This window comes from Argopecten irradians, chromosome 1, assembly GCF_041381155.1.
Source record: "Argopecten irradians isolate NY chromosome 1, Ai_NY, whole genome shotgun sequence".
Taxonomy (NCBI): domain Eukaryota; kingdom Metazoa; phylum Mollusca; class Bivalvia; order Pectinida; family Pectinidae; genus Argopecten; species Argopecten irradians.
Genome location: NC_091134.1, coordinates 35,786,372 through 35,802,800, shown reverse-complemented (window position 1 = coordinate 35,802,800; position 16,429 = coordinate 35,786,372). Strand labels below are relative to the sequence as shown.

The 16,429-nt window shown below is 35.8% G+C and overlaps 1 protein-coding gene across 2 annotated transcripts; it reads right to left on the bottom strand.

Moving 5' to 3' along the window:
- Positions 1-1,192: 1,192 nt before the first annotated feature.
- Positions 1,193-16,378, bottom strand: LOC138325862 (uncharacterized). 2 transcript variants are annotated; one of them, XM_069271849.1, is made up of 10 exons: positions 16,224-16,324; positions 15,196-15,250; positions 14,532-14,990; positions 14,059-14,157; positions 7,018-7,251; positions 6,410-6,432; positions 4,895-5,082; positions 4,014-4,179; positions 2,947-3,066; positions 1,193-2,659 (listed from the first exon to the last, which is right to left on the bottom strand). In XM_069271849.1, exons 3-10 carry the CDS (start codon positions 14,973-14,975, stop codon positions 1,753-1,755), a joined length of 2,181 nt encoding a protein of 726 aa, XP_069127950.1. In that variant the 5' UTR covers positions 14,976-14,990; positions 15,196-15,250; positions 16,224-16,324; the 3' UTR covers positions 1,193-1,752. The 2 variants fall into 2 exon arrangements, with proteins under 2 accessions (XP_069127950.1, XP_069127940.1); XM_069271839.1 differs by lacking the exon at positions 15,196-15,250 and having other exon boundaries at positions 16,224-16,378.
- Positions 16,379-16,429: the final 51 nt, after the last annotated feature.

Genomic DNA, 16,429 nt, shown 5'->3' with positions numbered 1-16,429 from the left:
ACTGATGAGTATATATGACAATCATGTGATTTTTTTTCAAAAAATACGAGATTTGAAAAATTATTAAAAAAATCGGGATATTTACTATAGTTTTATAGTAAATATCAAGATTTTTTTAATAATTTTTCAAATCTCGTATTTTTTTAACAAAATCACATGACTGTCATATATACTCATCAGTCCATCCTTCAAATACAAAAAAAAATGTATGACAACATCCATTTTCATTGAGTTGGCCCCCTGTGCTTAATATCTAAAATACAACAAATTTATCACTGACTAACAGTTTTGATAATCAAACTATAGAACACATCCTTGAACAAACTTGATATTTACTGAGAATATGTAAGCAATATTGTGACTTCTGATGGTGGTTAAATACATTATAAATGTAGTTTTATCTGAAACAGGATTTACAATCTGTCAAAATGTATGTTTTCTGAGTGATAATTATGTTGTAGTTAATAGCAGATGTTGTCCACTTAAAGATGCTCCACCACGACATAGCATAAACGATACTCATCATTTGAACAATAATTGGTGTTATATAGGGTGTTTCAGAAAACATGTTCCAAATTTATTGATTGATAAAGCACAAACACAGAAAGGTCCAGATATAAATTTTACACAATTTAAACATGGAGATCTATAGAGTTTGATTGTTGTGTATCTAAAGGTGTATTTTATCACATGATGTTTATATTGCATTCCATGTTTATATTGCATTCCAACAAATGGCTTATTTTCCCCAATGTCTAAATTCTTGCAATTATGATGTTTCATGAAGAAGTTATAACAGTTTAAAGTCGAGACATGTTTTCTGAAACACCCTGTATGTATTTTGACACAAAAAACTAATTAGATCATTTACTTTGCTTTTGGTGCATGCACAATCAGAACCTCATACGGTAGGAAATATTGCCACAGGTTTTTTTCGGGACGCAATTAATTATTTTTAATATTTTTATCTTGAAGTACAATGAGAAGATGAACTTCTCAATGGTGGAAATGGTGTAAAGTAACTTTTATAACTGAAGAAAATTACTGTCTGTTCCTGTTTTTGATAGAGAAAAAATACCATATGTCAGCGATGGAGCATCATGGAGCAGTCTATGTCTCAATAGCAATTGAACTATCTGGGTGTATCTACCAGGTATATCTAAAACATTTGGAATAATCAATGAAAAAACTGTAAATGGATTAACATTTATTGTGAAACAAAAACAAATCAATTTTAACGAAAAAAAACCCCAAAAAACAACAAATATGCTGATGCTGATTTGGTATCATTATCTTACAGTCGTTTCAAAATAAAATTATTTTACACTTGAACACTCTCATAATGCCCATCTTGAGAAATTTCAAAATCATACTAATTTTGAAGATAATTCACTAACAGTTCTGTATATTTGCATTTGATTGTAGAGGTTTTTACATAATTTTAATATATTCATATAGCTTTTTATATATTTAGGTGTATCAATAGGAGCCCCTTTGTTACAATTATGTTACAGATACTGTAATCAATTGCAACATGCATACATTATACTCGCATCAATGGTAAACTATACATGTACATAGACACTCTCTACCTAGACAGTAAACTCAAAACCCGAGGGGTAATTCATGAACGTCCAACCCGGGGCTTGAAAAAGGTTTGGACGTCGGTGAATTTACCTGAGGGTTGTAATTTCAATGTCACACCATCTTTTTCAACACAGTAAAAGAATTTCATTTTTCATTCATACAAAATCACCAGCATGGACAGAGGATTTCGGTGCCTTGTGATATCCCAGCATCCTTTAGGCAGGTGTCGTCTGCCTGGTTTGAGATATCCATCCATGAACATTTACTGGAACTTCCTACATTGATTTTCAACTGCAAATCTTTCCTGACTGGAATCTTGAAAATTTTGCGGAACTCATTCTTCAGAAATTGAAGTGTTTCCGACTGACTATAGCACCGAGATTCTCTTCTGTTTCTGCAATTCAGCACAACCTCCATAGGATAGATCTCGATAGTTAAAGATTTTGAGAGCAGTCCTTGAGAGATGACCTTACGCTTGATCGGCTTTTGTCCGTTCATCAAACCAAACCACTCAACAATCTGTGTCCAGTAAGGTTCATCAATGGACACAAAATCCTCTTCTTCTAACAAGTTATCGTTTAATTTATCCTCAGTTCCCATAATGGAGGCATTATTCACCGGACCAGGGTGAATTCCATCTCCTTCCTTTCGACTTAAAAATGCCTTCCATTTTGTTATCCAGATTTTTGAAACTATGAAGACCTCTGACTTTTCCTCCAGTGGCTTTCGCAACATCTTCTTGATAATTTTTTGCTGTGTCTTTTTGTCAGGACAGCTTACTGCTGGTTTGTGTTTAGGTATGGATTCGGAATCTCCCCCTCTTGAGCCCCCTCTGCTCTTTGAATCACCTGCACCTCTTCTGCCACCCTCAGAGTCTCCTCCTCGAGACCAACAGCTATAACCACCATCGAACTTGCCTCCACCAGAACCCCATCGGCCACCTTCAGAATCTCCTTCTTTTAAGCCCCCTCCACTGGAACCCGATCTGGCCCCTTCACCAAGCACGTCACCACCATGACTTCCTTTCCAAGGCCTCTCTGCCCTTTCCCCTCGCCAAGTTTCATCCTCAGCTCTGTGAGGCAGAGACAATCAGAAAGAGGTTTAGTCTATATCATTAATAACATTTTCCTCATTGCTTAGGCCATAAATCAGGAGAAATAATATTTAGAACACACTATGTATACAAACGGTAACCAGAGTGATCAAAACAGCAAAATAAAAAAACACCAAAAATTGAATACAATAAGCATTTCTTAACATAACTTTAACTAAAGCCTTTCCCATTTTCAGTGTAATCCAAAATGTATGTTATCTTATTTTTTTTACTCCAGAATGTGACTAGGTAATTATGTAACATACTGTTTAACAGGGCTTGATTCCTTTTCCCAGCTCTCCATCTTTTGTTTCTCCCTTTCTTGCCACCCCACTCCTCCACAGGATCCTCCTAGTCTCCAGGCTGGTCTTTCATCTTTTCTGAAGCTGCCACAAACAATACAATCTAATCTTATTGTACGACTCTATTCATCATCTGTTTGCCTCTGTGATAACCGAACTTTCTATAACTTGAGATAGGATTTATATTGGATTATTGGCCAATTACTGTATAACATGAAATATTTGTGTGTATACCTTTTCATGGTGTGAAGTTTGAAGATATCATATTTTGGAGAGAAATATTCGAAGTTAGCCGAGGGAGCGATAATGGCATAATCAATTTTTTTATAGTCGTAGTCTCATAGCAACCAGGAAAACAATAAAAGTTTCTAGACAGTGACCAATATTATTCATGTAATATATTCTATGTATGTCATTTTTGACTGATTCAAAATCATCAAGACACCAATAAGATCAAAGGAAACATAAAACCTGATGATAAAGCTGATCCCAACTCAATAATTGGTATACAGAACATTTTTTTACCATAAACTTTCTTACTGGACGACTGCCTACTGATACGTTATTAGAGAGTTTAAGCAACCTAATATGTACATGTACGTGTAGAATACACGTAGACGTACATGTTGACGTTATCGCCTAACCTCAGGAAAACAACTTTTTATGACGTGTACTTGTATGGATTTATGTTAGCTAGGGCTGTTAATCTAATGTTTTGTGCCTTCATTCAAAAGCAATTACACACTGTAATACAGCATAAATCCTTCAAAAAAGAAACGACTATAAAATTCATTTAAATATATAGGCATTCAAACAGTACACGTTTGTATGTACGTGTAATCACCGCGCTACAAGTTATGGCTATGTGTAGTAGATACGAGGCAACATAAAATGATGACGTCATACACGCTAAATTCAGGTTTCCCTGTCAACACGTACACGTACATGTAAGGTTGCTTAACCTCTCTATCATCAATTCCCGACTACATGACTGGCTATAGCATCAGACTGCCTAACAGCAGCCCCCTTACCTCTGAGAAGATCTTTCCTCCTCCTGTCTTTTCATCTCCTCCTCAATTTCGTGTTCCCTGGCTTTACGCTTGTTTTCCTTCTCATCCAGTTTCGCTAGTCTCACCTCGTAAGCATGTCGTTTTTCCTCCTTTCTCTCCATCTCCTCTTTTTCCTTTTCTTCCCTCTCTGCAACAAAAGATTTCATTTTCATCAACAAAGGTTTTCCATTGTAATCTGGTAAATGCTAAATGCTCATAAAAGTAAATAATGCTGATATATGCCACATTTAAACCATTAAACAAGACTTCTTCACAAACCAAAAATTCCCCTACATGCCAATACAGAGGTTAATAACTTGTGAAAATAGTTTACTGCAAGTGTATATAAACAGATATTACCTGTATCCAAAGTGCAATGTGCCAATAATAAGAAAGACAGCAAGTTTAGGTTCTATGGTTTTTATGGAGAAATTTTTCCTGCACTTTCTAACAAAAGAAATCTACCTCTGATAAGTCCCTCGTCCTTTCTGATGATGGATTTTAATCATTATGTTTAACAGTGTAGAAAATAAACAAATATGCTGAATATTTCTGATCGCTCCCAAAATGCAACATGTACCAGGTTTTTGGACAACTAGTCATCAAGGGTCGCCTACAAATGACATTTAAGAAAGATCCTTGGAGTAGGTACTATTTAAAAAATAGCAATAAACATTTTCAGTTACCAAATTTTAAGATGACCATCTGACACAAATATACACAATTAGGGAGGAAGCGGAACATCCATGTAAAATTGAGAAGGGATCGTTTATTTTTCTATAGGAAAAGGTATCAAGAATTATTTGGGGATGGAAAGAATATTGATAAATCATCTGATGTTGGGTTAATAAAAATTAACTTACCATCTAGTACACTTGTGATTTTAAGTTTATCTAGGCTATTTGACATCATCTCCAAGCTGTTAGACACTTCTAATAGATTATCCATGTGTTTTACAAGTAAGATCTTCCATTTGCACATGAATTCAGGGTTACATGAAAACGATTCATATTCACCAAAGTCCTGTTCTGCTGCTTCAGAATCTTCTTGTCTGTAACACATTATTTCATAATTTATATAAAATGGAATTAAATTAAAGATGCTCCACTTCCGACACAGCAAAATTGATACCATCATTTGAACAATAACTGATGTTTAATCGTGTATATATATGTCTAAATAACACATATTGCCACAGAATTTTATCAGAATGCAATTAATTATTTTCAATATTTTTATCTTGAATTAAAATATGAAGCTCAAACATATCAATTGTGGTAATGTTATAAAGTAAGTAACTTTTGTAACTGAAGAAATATAGTTCATCGTCTGTACCAGTTTTTGATAGAGAATAAATACCATTTGTCAGCGGTGGATCATCTTTAAACTACCGGTAATTGTAATAGGTAAAGCCTAGTATAGTATTTTTTTTAAATTTTTCCAATAACAGATATATTAAAAAAATAAGGTTACTGAGATACAGGCATCTTTTCAATGAGATTTAGATCTCCCCCCTCCCACGAATCACTGATCATCATATAAGACCAGCAAAGGCGGTTGCAGCCCGACCATTTGTACAAATTTCAGTCAGTACCGCATAAGGATGCTACCAGTCAAATTTTGGTAAATTCCAACCAGCGGTTATGGAGATGAAGTCGATTGTTGACGGCCGGACGCCAGACGCAACACTATCGCATAATGCAGTACATAACCACAAGAGAGTAGATGAAATTGTTTTTAAGATAAGGGCATGCACCTAATGAGGTAAACACAAAACTGAAAGAGAGGTATGAGTAGTTCTAGACAAAAGTTGCTCTGGTCCACTAGCAAGGGTCAGAGTTCTGCATACAAGATGTCCTACTACAATGTGCAAGGTGGACAGTAAGCGAGACTGAACATATTCATTACTGAATTTTTCTGGCATATCACAGTGAAACCAACTAATCTCATTTTCATTACAACTGGTTTGTTTCTGATATATGTGCAAATTTTAATGTACTCTTAGACTGAGTTGTCCCTTTACAGTAATAAACATAGCTGTCACCAGGTATTCACAATTTACGACACTGCTGCTCAGTATACAGGGGTTTCATTATCTTTCAGGAGAGACAGTACCATTGCAATTTCAGGGGATACTTTACTTATCTGTATATGCTATCTAATGTAATTCAGCCCAAATCACATGCTGATATTGAAACCTGTGAGTACATGTAAATAGCAAAGATGCATATATATGTAGACAACTCCAACGTTCATGCTAAATAATCAGTAATTTCATCAATATTTCTTCTATGTAGGAAAAAACAGTAGACAACTTCAACTATCATAAATAATCAGTGATTTCAGCAATGCAGGGAAAAAACAAAGATGATACTTACAATTGTTTGCACTGTTCGGAAATCTAAAAAAAAATGTTATTATTAACCTTCTACTGAATGAGAGAATATATTGTAAACGATTTATTGGGTGTATTACTGTAAATCCTCAAGTTTGCATGTTGAATGAAATATGATTTGACATTGATGAGTGGTTAGGCCGATAAGTGGACAGGCAATTCATGATTTTATATTAGTAGGGGGATCCGAGGTGGGTGGAGAGTGGTACTCCAGGGGTTACTACAACTGACGTTATATCCACCCCTGGACTAATCTCATATTTAAACTGACTGCAGCTCAGGAAAAAGAGTCTGAACCGATCACAAGGCAGCTCAGGAAAAAAAGTCTTAACCAATCACAGGCCTACAAAGATTTCCTTTGAAGCCTACAGAGAAAGTGACACCAAAATCCACAGTCAACCATAGTGATAAATTCATTCAAAATGCAATCAAAAGCACTGTTCTTCAGATTTAAAAAAATATGTTATTCATATTGAATGTCACCCATATACTAAGCTTTATACAGAGAGTGAGTTAAGATTGTTTTAAATTTCTGAAAGCTGGTAAAAGTGGAAGTATACAAATGTACATATATATCATTAAACAGCTTACCTGGGAAGTTTCTAAGCCAGGCTCTAAGTTGAGAAAAGCAAACACTCGTTTTTCCAACTGTTCTGCAATTCTTTGCCATCTTTTTCCTTTTTGAAGTGCCTCGTCGGAATACATGCACCATTCTTCTTTTCTGCTTTGCAGGATAGAAACCAGTTTGGATTCATGATGGTCCAATACTGACCTCACCTGACTGAAAGTTTTTGTTACATTCTTCAATTCCTGATCTATGTCTTTCTGTGAAAAAATGGAGAATAAAGTTTCCTATTACTTAATATTAACAAAAGGTTTTAGAGACAAAGCATGGACACCTTTGTACCCATCAATGAAGCCTGTTAGTGTTCTTTGAGCCTCACTCTAAATTTAATTTCTGTTCTTATGAACAGTTTTTATCAAAAACTATAAATACTGTTTGTCTCCTCCATATAGGGTATTAAACATATCACATATCTGATATCTTTTGAAGCTATAATCATAGATTTTTCCAGATAATTTTAAGCTTTTGCAAGCAAAAATTGAAACTTCAATATAATTTCCTTTTATAAATTCTCAAATGGAAACAAGGACATAGTCATTCAGATCCCCCGCCAATGGAGATATCAAAGCTGAAGTAAGTTTGATTGTGGAGACTTATGTGTATGGGAAAAAAACCAGGAAAAAGGAAGTTGAGCTAAAGAAAGATGGAGTATAATTCAAGTAGAGCGGGGCTGCAATTGTTGAATCAGGTATACAGCCTTGACATTTATATCAGACTATATACACAAAGATGGGTGGAGTTTTGCAAAGTAACATTTACCATGATATTTTCAGCAATGTTTCCATGGTAACGGAAAAAGTGCAAAAAATGAAAACCTAAAAATAGCAAAAGGCACTACTAGACTATAAGAACAATGTGTCTATGAAGTTTCATGGAAATATCTCTGCTGGTTTTAGAGTTGTGCTCCGGAAACGATTCTTACACAAAAATCTGCCATTTTCAGCAATGTTTCCATGGTTACAGAAAAAAGTACAAAAAGTGAAAACCTTAAAATAGCAAAAGGCACTACTAGATCATAAGACTAATGTGCCTATGGAGTTCCGTGCATATATCTCAACTGGTTTTCCAGTTATGCTGCGGAAACGAACCTGGCACAAAAATATGATATTTTCAGCAATGTTTCCATGGTTACAGAAAAAGTGCAAAAAATGAAAACCTAAAAATAGCAAAAGGCACTACTAGACCATAAGAACAATGTGTCTATGAAGTTTCATGGAAATATCTCTGCTGGTTTTAGAGTTGTGCTCCGGAAACGATTCTTACACAAAAATCTGCCATTTTCAGCAATGTTTCCATGGTTACAGAAAAAAGTACAAAAAGTGAAAACCTTAAAATAGCAAAAGGCACTACTAGATCATAAGACTAATGTGCCTATGGAGTTCCGTGCATATATCTCAACTGGTTTTCCAGTTATGCTGCGGAAACGAACTGCACAAAATTGATTTCAGCATGTCAGAGAAAAAACGCAGACATCTTTTTATGTTTAGTCGAACACTACAAATTGATTTTCAGCAATGTTCCATGGTTACAGAAAAAGCAAAAGAAAACTAAACAAAAAAGACTACTAGACCAAAAGACCAATGTGTCTATGAAGTTTCGTGGAAATATCTCTTCTGGTTTTAGAGTTATGCTCCGGAAACGAACCTGGTACAAAAATATGATATTTTCAGCAATTTTTCCATGGTTACGGAAGAAATGCAAAAAATGAAAACCTAAAAATAGCAAAAGGCACTACTAGACCATAAGACCAATGTGTGTATGAAGTTTCGTGGAAATATCTCTACTGGTTTTAGAGTTATGCTCCGGAAACCATTCGTACGGACGGAAGGACGGACGGACGGAACCCATTTGTATATCCCCCGCCAACTTCGTTGGGCGGGGGATAACAAAAAGGATTTTTTTAAGTCATGTAATTGCAGAAACCTATGTTTAGCAGTCCTAACCAAATCAATTATGCACTCAAATATTTTACAGCATCGCCTTGCTAACCAACTATTTCTATTATCATGATAATATATATTATGCAGTTATAAAAATGTTGGGACTACAGTGGCTAAGATATAGTGGGGGAGGACAAATAGATTCCCATGTACCCCTCTGATAGTTTTTGGAAACATGGTTTTTTAGGACCGGTATGATGTCTAGTTTCATTTTATGCTTGTTGCCATTGACAACTAATGTCCCATGAGGGTCATATGGCGGCCATCTTGGAATTCAGTTATCAAAAATGGCCAAAATCACACATTAGCATATACACGCATAGATAGAGAACCAGAAAACACACAGTGGCAAATAATCACATTTTTCGATATGATTAAAACATGTTGAATACGATAAAATCTTAATAATGACGTTACGTCTTCCCAATTTTGTGAAATAGAGGGAAAATAAGGAAATTTTCAGCTTTTCTTCACTAAAAAATTTGATAAATGACATAATTTTCATCACAAGAAAAAAATTGATGGACAACACACCTTGTTGATACATGTATTATTAAAAGATGGATCCCCCCCAACCCCCACCCCCACCCTCCAGTCCATCAGAATGAAAGGACAGGGACCGGGGGTAAAAGTCACTGAAAGTAGACTGACCACGCCAAAAAGCAGCATACATGATGCCAGATATGGACTGGGAGGAGAAATTCTCCTGACCCAAGAAGAATACTACCTCGCCCCTAGTTTTATCAAGATAAACCCTAAGCGCCCGACAGGGACAAAACAAGCGATCATTCTCCTTAAACTCAATAAAAACTGTCAAGGAAGGAATCTTTGACAAAAAGGCAGGATCAGTGATTAGGGTAAAGACAGAGCTATATTTAGCCCTAGGAAGGAACGAAGAGTGAACAGATGGATATCATTCCTCCTTGCCTTAGGCAAGAGCAAGAAGGAAGACAGTCTTAAAAGTAAAAAAATAAAATTTAATGGAGACCGACACCAAAGGCCCATAGGCCCATAAGGAGTCTCCTTCAGTGATTTTACACAAGTGCTAGATTCCACTGTGGAGCTAACTGCCATACCCTAGGCCTGTCCAGACTGAACACCCTAATCAAGACAGAGGTGGAAATCCACAATCTGCTGGACAGACGCCTTGACCGGATCAATCTTCCTATCGATACACCAATCACAGAAGATCTTCCATGACTGGTAAACAGCAGGTGATGAAGACCTAATTGATCGGGCACTGCTAGCTGACACGTCTGAAGAAAAGCCTGTCTGAACGAGGCCTCCTGAGATAGCTTCCACGCGTGAAGGTGGAGGATCTCGGGACCAAAGCTGGCGCAGGAGATTGATTCTGAGTGGGAGAAGCAGAGGAACATCCACCAGAAATGACAAGAGCTCCGGAAACCAGGGTTGTCTCGGCCACAGGGCCACTATCAAAAGGAGAGATGAGTGATACTCCCATAACTATCTATTAGAACCCTGCCCACCAGGTTGAATGGAGGAAATGCATAAGCATGCATCCCCTCCCAATCTAGAGATAGAATGTCCACAGCCCAAGCCATTTGAAGATGTCATTCTGTCAGAACCAGCTAGCGCTCAGGACATTCAATCTACCTGAGAGATGCTTGACTAAGAGAGTCATCTGCATTTCCTGACAGAGAAGAATAATATGGATGGTGAGGGCATAAATGACGTGAGACCTTCCCCTTGTCTCTCCAGATACGCGACAACTGTAGAGTTATCCATAGCCACACAACCCACCTTAAAATGCAGAATATTCTGAAAAGCCTCCAGAGCCAACAAAACAGCCCTCATCTCCAGCACGTTGATGTCCTCGGAGAGCTGATCCCTAGACCACTCCCCCGACTGGTAATTGCCGTCGAGGTAAGCCCCTAAACCTTTCATCCGTGAACAAGGTCATGGTTGGAGGGAACTGGCTTGGACAACGGAAATCTCTGGAGAACATAGTCTTTCAGAACCGAACACCACGAAAACCTCTTGACGGACTGGTTGACAGGAAGCCACGCCTCCCATTCCCTGCTGGGAGGGACCCAGTTTGCGAGAAGGAACATCTGGAGAGGTCTGATGTGAAGTCTCCCTAGTGTTACCACATCTGCCAGGGAGTTGAAATAACCCAGAAAACTGACAAACCAACGCAAATGGAGGTGTGACCAGCTGATGAAGGTCAGATATCTGGGAACCTCGGACTTCTCTCTGGAAGGAATGAAGTCGACTTTGAGCAAAAGTTTTAGGACCAGACGGGTGTTCAACTCCAAAGATTCCCGCACTAGGTGGAGCATGACGGAATTGCCGAAATAGATGTGGATATTAATTCCTCTGGAGTGCAGAAACCCTTCGCCAACCTGCAGCAGCTTGGTGAAAACCAAAGGAGCAGTCGTGAGACTGAAAGGATTTAATTTTGTGGTAATGATCGAGCTGTGCTATCGTGTCTTCAGGTAAAAAAAAATTCAAGGAGAATAATTCGAACTCATTGGTACTTTTCGTTCTGCCTCGAGCCGAAAGTTTATGAAAAATTCTTTGTTTTCCAGTTATTTTCACTAAATAGAAATTATTACGGTGCTAACCACGTTATAGTTGAAATTGGGAACTGTGTGAATTATAGATAAAACATGTGAACTAGCCTTTGGATGTTTACTTGCTCTTGGAATATGTATTTTTTGTAATTATGTTATTTTTCTCTATAAATGGTGGTGTTGGCGGATCCATCTCGCTTCTTCTTCTAAAAAACATAAATTTGTCCTTTTCTAATGCACATATGTTTAGACAAGAGTCAATTCAATTCAGAATAACTGTTACAATGTGCCAGAATATTTGATTTATTCATCCTTACGCATGTGATCTAACTTTTTATAGTACACATTTGTTTACACAAGGGTTAGATCAATTCGAAATGACTGTTACAAAGTGTTTAGTCCAAAGTGTTTTTTCTTGTGATGAAAATTATGTCATTTATTAATTTTTTTAGAGAAAAAGCTGAAAATTTCCTTATTTTCACTCCATTTCACAAAACTGAGAAGATGTAACGTCATTATTATGATTTTATCGTATTCAGCATGTTTCAATCATGTCACAAAATGTGCTTATTTGCCTCCGTGTGTTGTCTGGTTCTCTATCTATGCGCATATTTGCGAATGTGTGATTTTAGCCATTTTCGATTACTGAAATCCAAGATGGCTGCCATATGACCCCACATTGGACATTAGTAGTCAATGGCAACAAGCATGAAATGAAACTAGACATCATACCGGTCCTAAAATACCATGTTTCGAAAAGCTGCCAGATGGGTACATGGGAACCTATTTCATCTTCCCCCACTAACAAGCTTACAGTAAGTGTTGCAAGTAACATGTATCCCCTGTTGTCAATTATATTTTCTAATCTATGGCAAATTTATTGTTATTGCTTAGGTATGCTATCATATTATAGTAAGAGGTTTGATCAAAATCCATCAATTTGTTCTCATGTTATATAGCTCATTTGGAAACCAAATCCGGATAGTCTTAAATGGCCCTAATTCTTAATAAGACATCAAACAAACACAAATATGAATGCCAACTGGACAGAGGCAAAGTCCATGAAGTGCGCTAGCATGGAACAATTGTTGAAATACCATGGGATTTTGCATCTATAATTAATTAATCATTTGATCTAGTCAAAGATGGAACATGCAGCCATTTGAACAGCCATTTTCCGTGATCGCTGGTACGACAATTGTAACATCACACTGATTATGATGTCATGATAAGCGATTTAAGATCATAGTCTATGTGACTGCCAAATGCGCTTGGAAAGTTTACATAGTGGGACTGAATGAATTTCCAAAATCAAAATATATAAACCATTATAAAGACTTTGATATAAAAAATTTCGAGAATATTCAATTAATCACAGAAATTACATATATGTTTTGTTTGACATTCTTCTTAATTAAAATTCCCACATGAAATAAAAGATTTTAAAATTATAAAGAAATAAAAAGTCTTATATTCATTAAAAATGAGTGTTTATCCTACAGTCTTGACTCTTATGGTGCACATACACTTATTTAGGTAAAACCAAGCACACATGAGGGCAGCCTTATATCGGTAAGTAATATTGCCTTTACCTCAGATCTATTCATTATAAGAACATTATAATTATTTTAATGTACGCAGAAAGAACCTCTGATTAGTTTACTTTATAACTCTCAGGTCTATAAGCCTTTGATATTAAGTCTTATTTGAATTATCATTGATAGAGATTATGAAAGTTAAATAGAGGAGTCGCCAGTGTGCAGTGGGTACAGTTGACCTAGATGGAGCTGTGTATTCTAGAACTATACACACTCTGTGTATTCTACCAATCAAAAGGCAGTCTTCCTACGGCTGCTTTACTGGTAATGCAGTAATTGAAAGGCCACCTTCTGATTGGTCGAAAGGAATATTATTCAATGATTAGGGAATTTATGAATGGAAGTTTATGAATGAAATTATCACCACTAGATGTCATTGTAGGGCAAGTCCTACACATACAGTATTCCAGAGAGCTATAATACAAGCACTACGCGTTGTATTAATCGCGTGTGCAATATATCTATTTTCAGCAAAGTGAACTTTATACCCGACCCTTCAATCTTACAATACAACATACATTGTCATTTTATAATTATAAAGTTTCCATTAAATTCATCAGCCCTTTTTCTAGTTATCATCATGAAACCAAAATGTTGCCCCCAAAAATATATATTATAGCTTGATTGACTTTTTTATCACATTCAATCCCAGTCTGTGCTAGTACTTCATAAGTGATATAAAATTGCAAGTTTCAATTAAATTCATGAATTCTTTATCAAGTTAATTATTGTGTGAAAACCTAACATCTGAAGCAATAGATAGTCACTAACGTTATATATTCTCTTATCCTCGACAGGGATGTCTACAAGTTTAACACCCTGTTTGAGATTTAACCTAATGTTAATAACTTAAGTAGTGATTAGTATCTTTCACCTCAGGTTGAGATTCTCTGTTTCCACCTATAGTGGGTGAGATATATTCTATGATTCTTTACCTCAAAATCCTTCTGACAGGCAGTCTGATTTCTATGGAACTTGTTCATATAATCAATAAGTGATGAAATCTGTGGAAGGACCGACTGCCTCACTTTACTCTGGAAAATATAAAATTATCTATTTTATAAAATATCAAAATTAATTCCACTGTTTAGTGTTAACAATGATTGTAAGGATACAGGCTGAGGCAATAGATATCATTTTATTTGAAATGTGGTATAGAGTACAGATATACAAAAATATTGAATTAATTGTTTTTACTAAATGGAATATGATTGGATATTGTTATGAATAATTGAAATATATTATTTAGTTAGGTATCTGCATGGCACATCATAAATTTTACCCAAACTTTCAAGGTTTATATTTAGGCTCATGGCCCTTTCAAATAATATCATAAAATTCCTTGTTCTAAGAATTCATCCATATGCCTGTATAAGATGCATTTTTTTATATGTAAATAATAACTTACCTTACATAAACTGACTTTATCCTCCAAATCCATAGTGTCATGTCCGGAATGATTTGAGAGACATTTTGTACATAGCACCGCATCACAAGCATTGCAATACACAGACAGATTTCGCTTATGTGTCAGACAAATTTCTGTCTTCTTTTCAGGCTGATGTCCAGTTCTTGACTCTGACCCTTCATCTTCAAGAACTTGAAGCTTGCTTATAATATTTGCTAAAGCAAAATTCTTAGGTAGATTTGTAACCTGTTTCTCAGTTAAGGGGGTTTTGCATCTACAAGATGGACAGAGAAATATTTCTGTGTGGTGTTGCTGTACGATGATACTCAGGCATTCTCTACAAAAGTTGTGTTGGCATGGTAACATGACTGGGTCCTGGTACACCTCCAAACAGATAGGACAGGACAACTCCTCTTTTAATCCTCCAGCCATTGTATCCTCCATCACACTGATTATGTCCTGCGCATTAATCAAAATTTTAATAGAATTAAAGAAGAAAATCTCATCACAACAAACAGAGGACGTTAACTTTATGATTTGCATCTACCTAAAATGTACGTGGGCTCTTTTAAGGATCTTTAAGTTAAGACCTTTTGGTTTTCATCAAGTTACAGTTAAATTATTGTAGTGGGAAAAAAAAAGTTATACACAGTGGTCTACTTACATTGATTTTTTTTTTTAGGTCGATTGATTGATTGTTGATGCTTAACGTTCTTGTTCTGGTTAAAACCGAGCATAAGACATTATTAGTTTAAACATGTTAAATTGTCAAAACAAAAGACAAAAGGATAAGGCAAAAGTTATTACAACTTATAAAAACCTTCTCTTGACATACAATGACATCGTAAATCCTTCTCGAAGAAAATGTTAAAGGCCCACTACCTTTCCGGAGCAAAATTTAAAGGTTTCTTAAAAACATTAATAACAAAAGAAAATATATAACGATGGCTTAAGATGAGGTTACAACACCAAACATATGCAAGATTTCCTGTCTAATGTACGATAACAGTGGAGATTCATTTTGCTGTTTTGCCGTCTGGCGCAGTGATAGTCAACTACCATGCGGCATTTAGGACGACGGCGGGAAACATAAAACAACCCGCGTTATGAAAATTAACATTTTATTTATTCTAATTAAACAGTTCTGAAGGTGATGATAAGTGTGCTAGTAAACGCAAAGTTAATAACTTCTGCGACTCTACAAAATTATTGATCTCGTTTTACATTCCTATTTTAAAAATCAAACTTAGCCGTTTCGGAAAGGTAGTGGCCCTTTAAAGTTTCAAATTTGTCTTCTGTGTTTTCAAAAAGAACATACAAAAGTACATACAAACTGTTTGTAAGTACTTTTTCAAAACGTAAAAGAAAAAAGTGAAACACGCCAAGATACAAATGTCATATTGAGAGAAATATGCATGTATAACTATATCTACATGTACTAGCCTAGCTTAGTTCAATTTGGATACAATGACTTTGGGTTTTTTTCACATGAGTTTGACGTTCTGTCAATAATATATAGTATACATATTTAAAAAATACCCCTTTATTCTTTATAAAAAAATTATATGTTATAGTATATAGACTGGATATTTTTTCTATATATTATATGTCAAACTCCTGTGTTTTACTTATTGTACAGGCCCCTGAAATATTATTGAGTAAGAAATCAATGTTAAGTACAGTTAAGTTTACCTGTCACGATGACACCATTTTCAATCCGAATCGAACCCGTAAAACCAATTAACACGAATAAATTCGAGGAATAAGAACCACAGTAGGAAATAATAGCGCTCCCGATTCCGAGTAACTCGAAAGTGAAAGTAAGATGTTCAAAGGGCGATAATCATATGCTCATAATAACATATATTTCATGCTTTTATCGTAACACAATCAATATT

Bases quoted from the DNA above. Each gene is read 5' to 3' on its own strand.
- LOC138325862 (XM_069271839.1), bottom strand. From the start codon at position 14,975: ATGGAGGATACAATGGCTGGAGGATTAAAAGAGGAGTTGTCCTGTCCT. The intron at 14,158-14,531 runs GTAAGTTATTAT...TATATTTTCCAG, and splicing joins ATAAAGTCAGTTTATGTAAG to AGTAAAGTGAGGCAGTCGGT. The intron at 6,433-7,017 runs GTAAGCTGTTTA...ATTTTTTTTTAG, and splicing joins CTGGCTTAGAAACTTCCCAG to ATTTCCGAACAGTGCAAACA.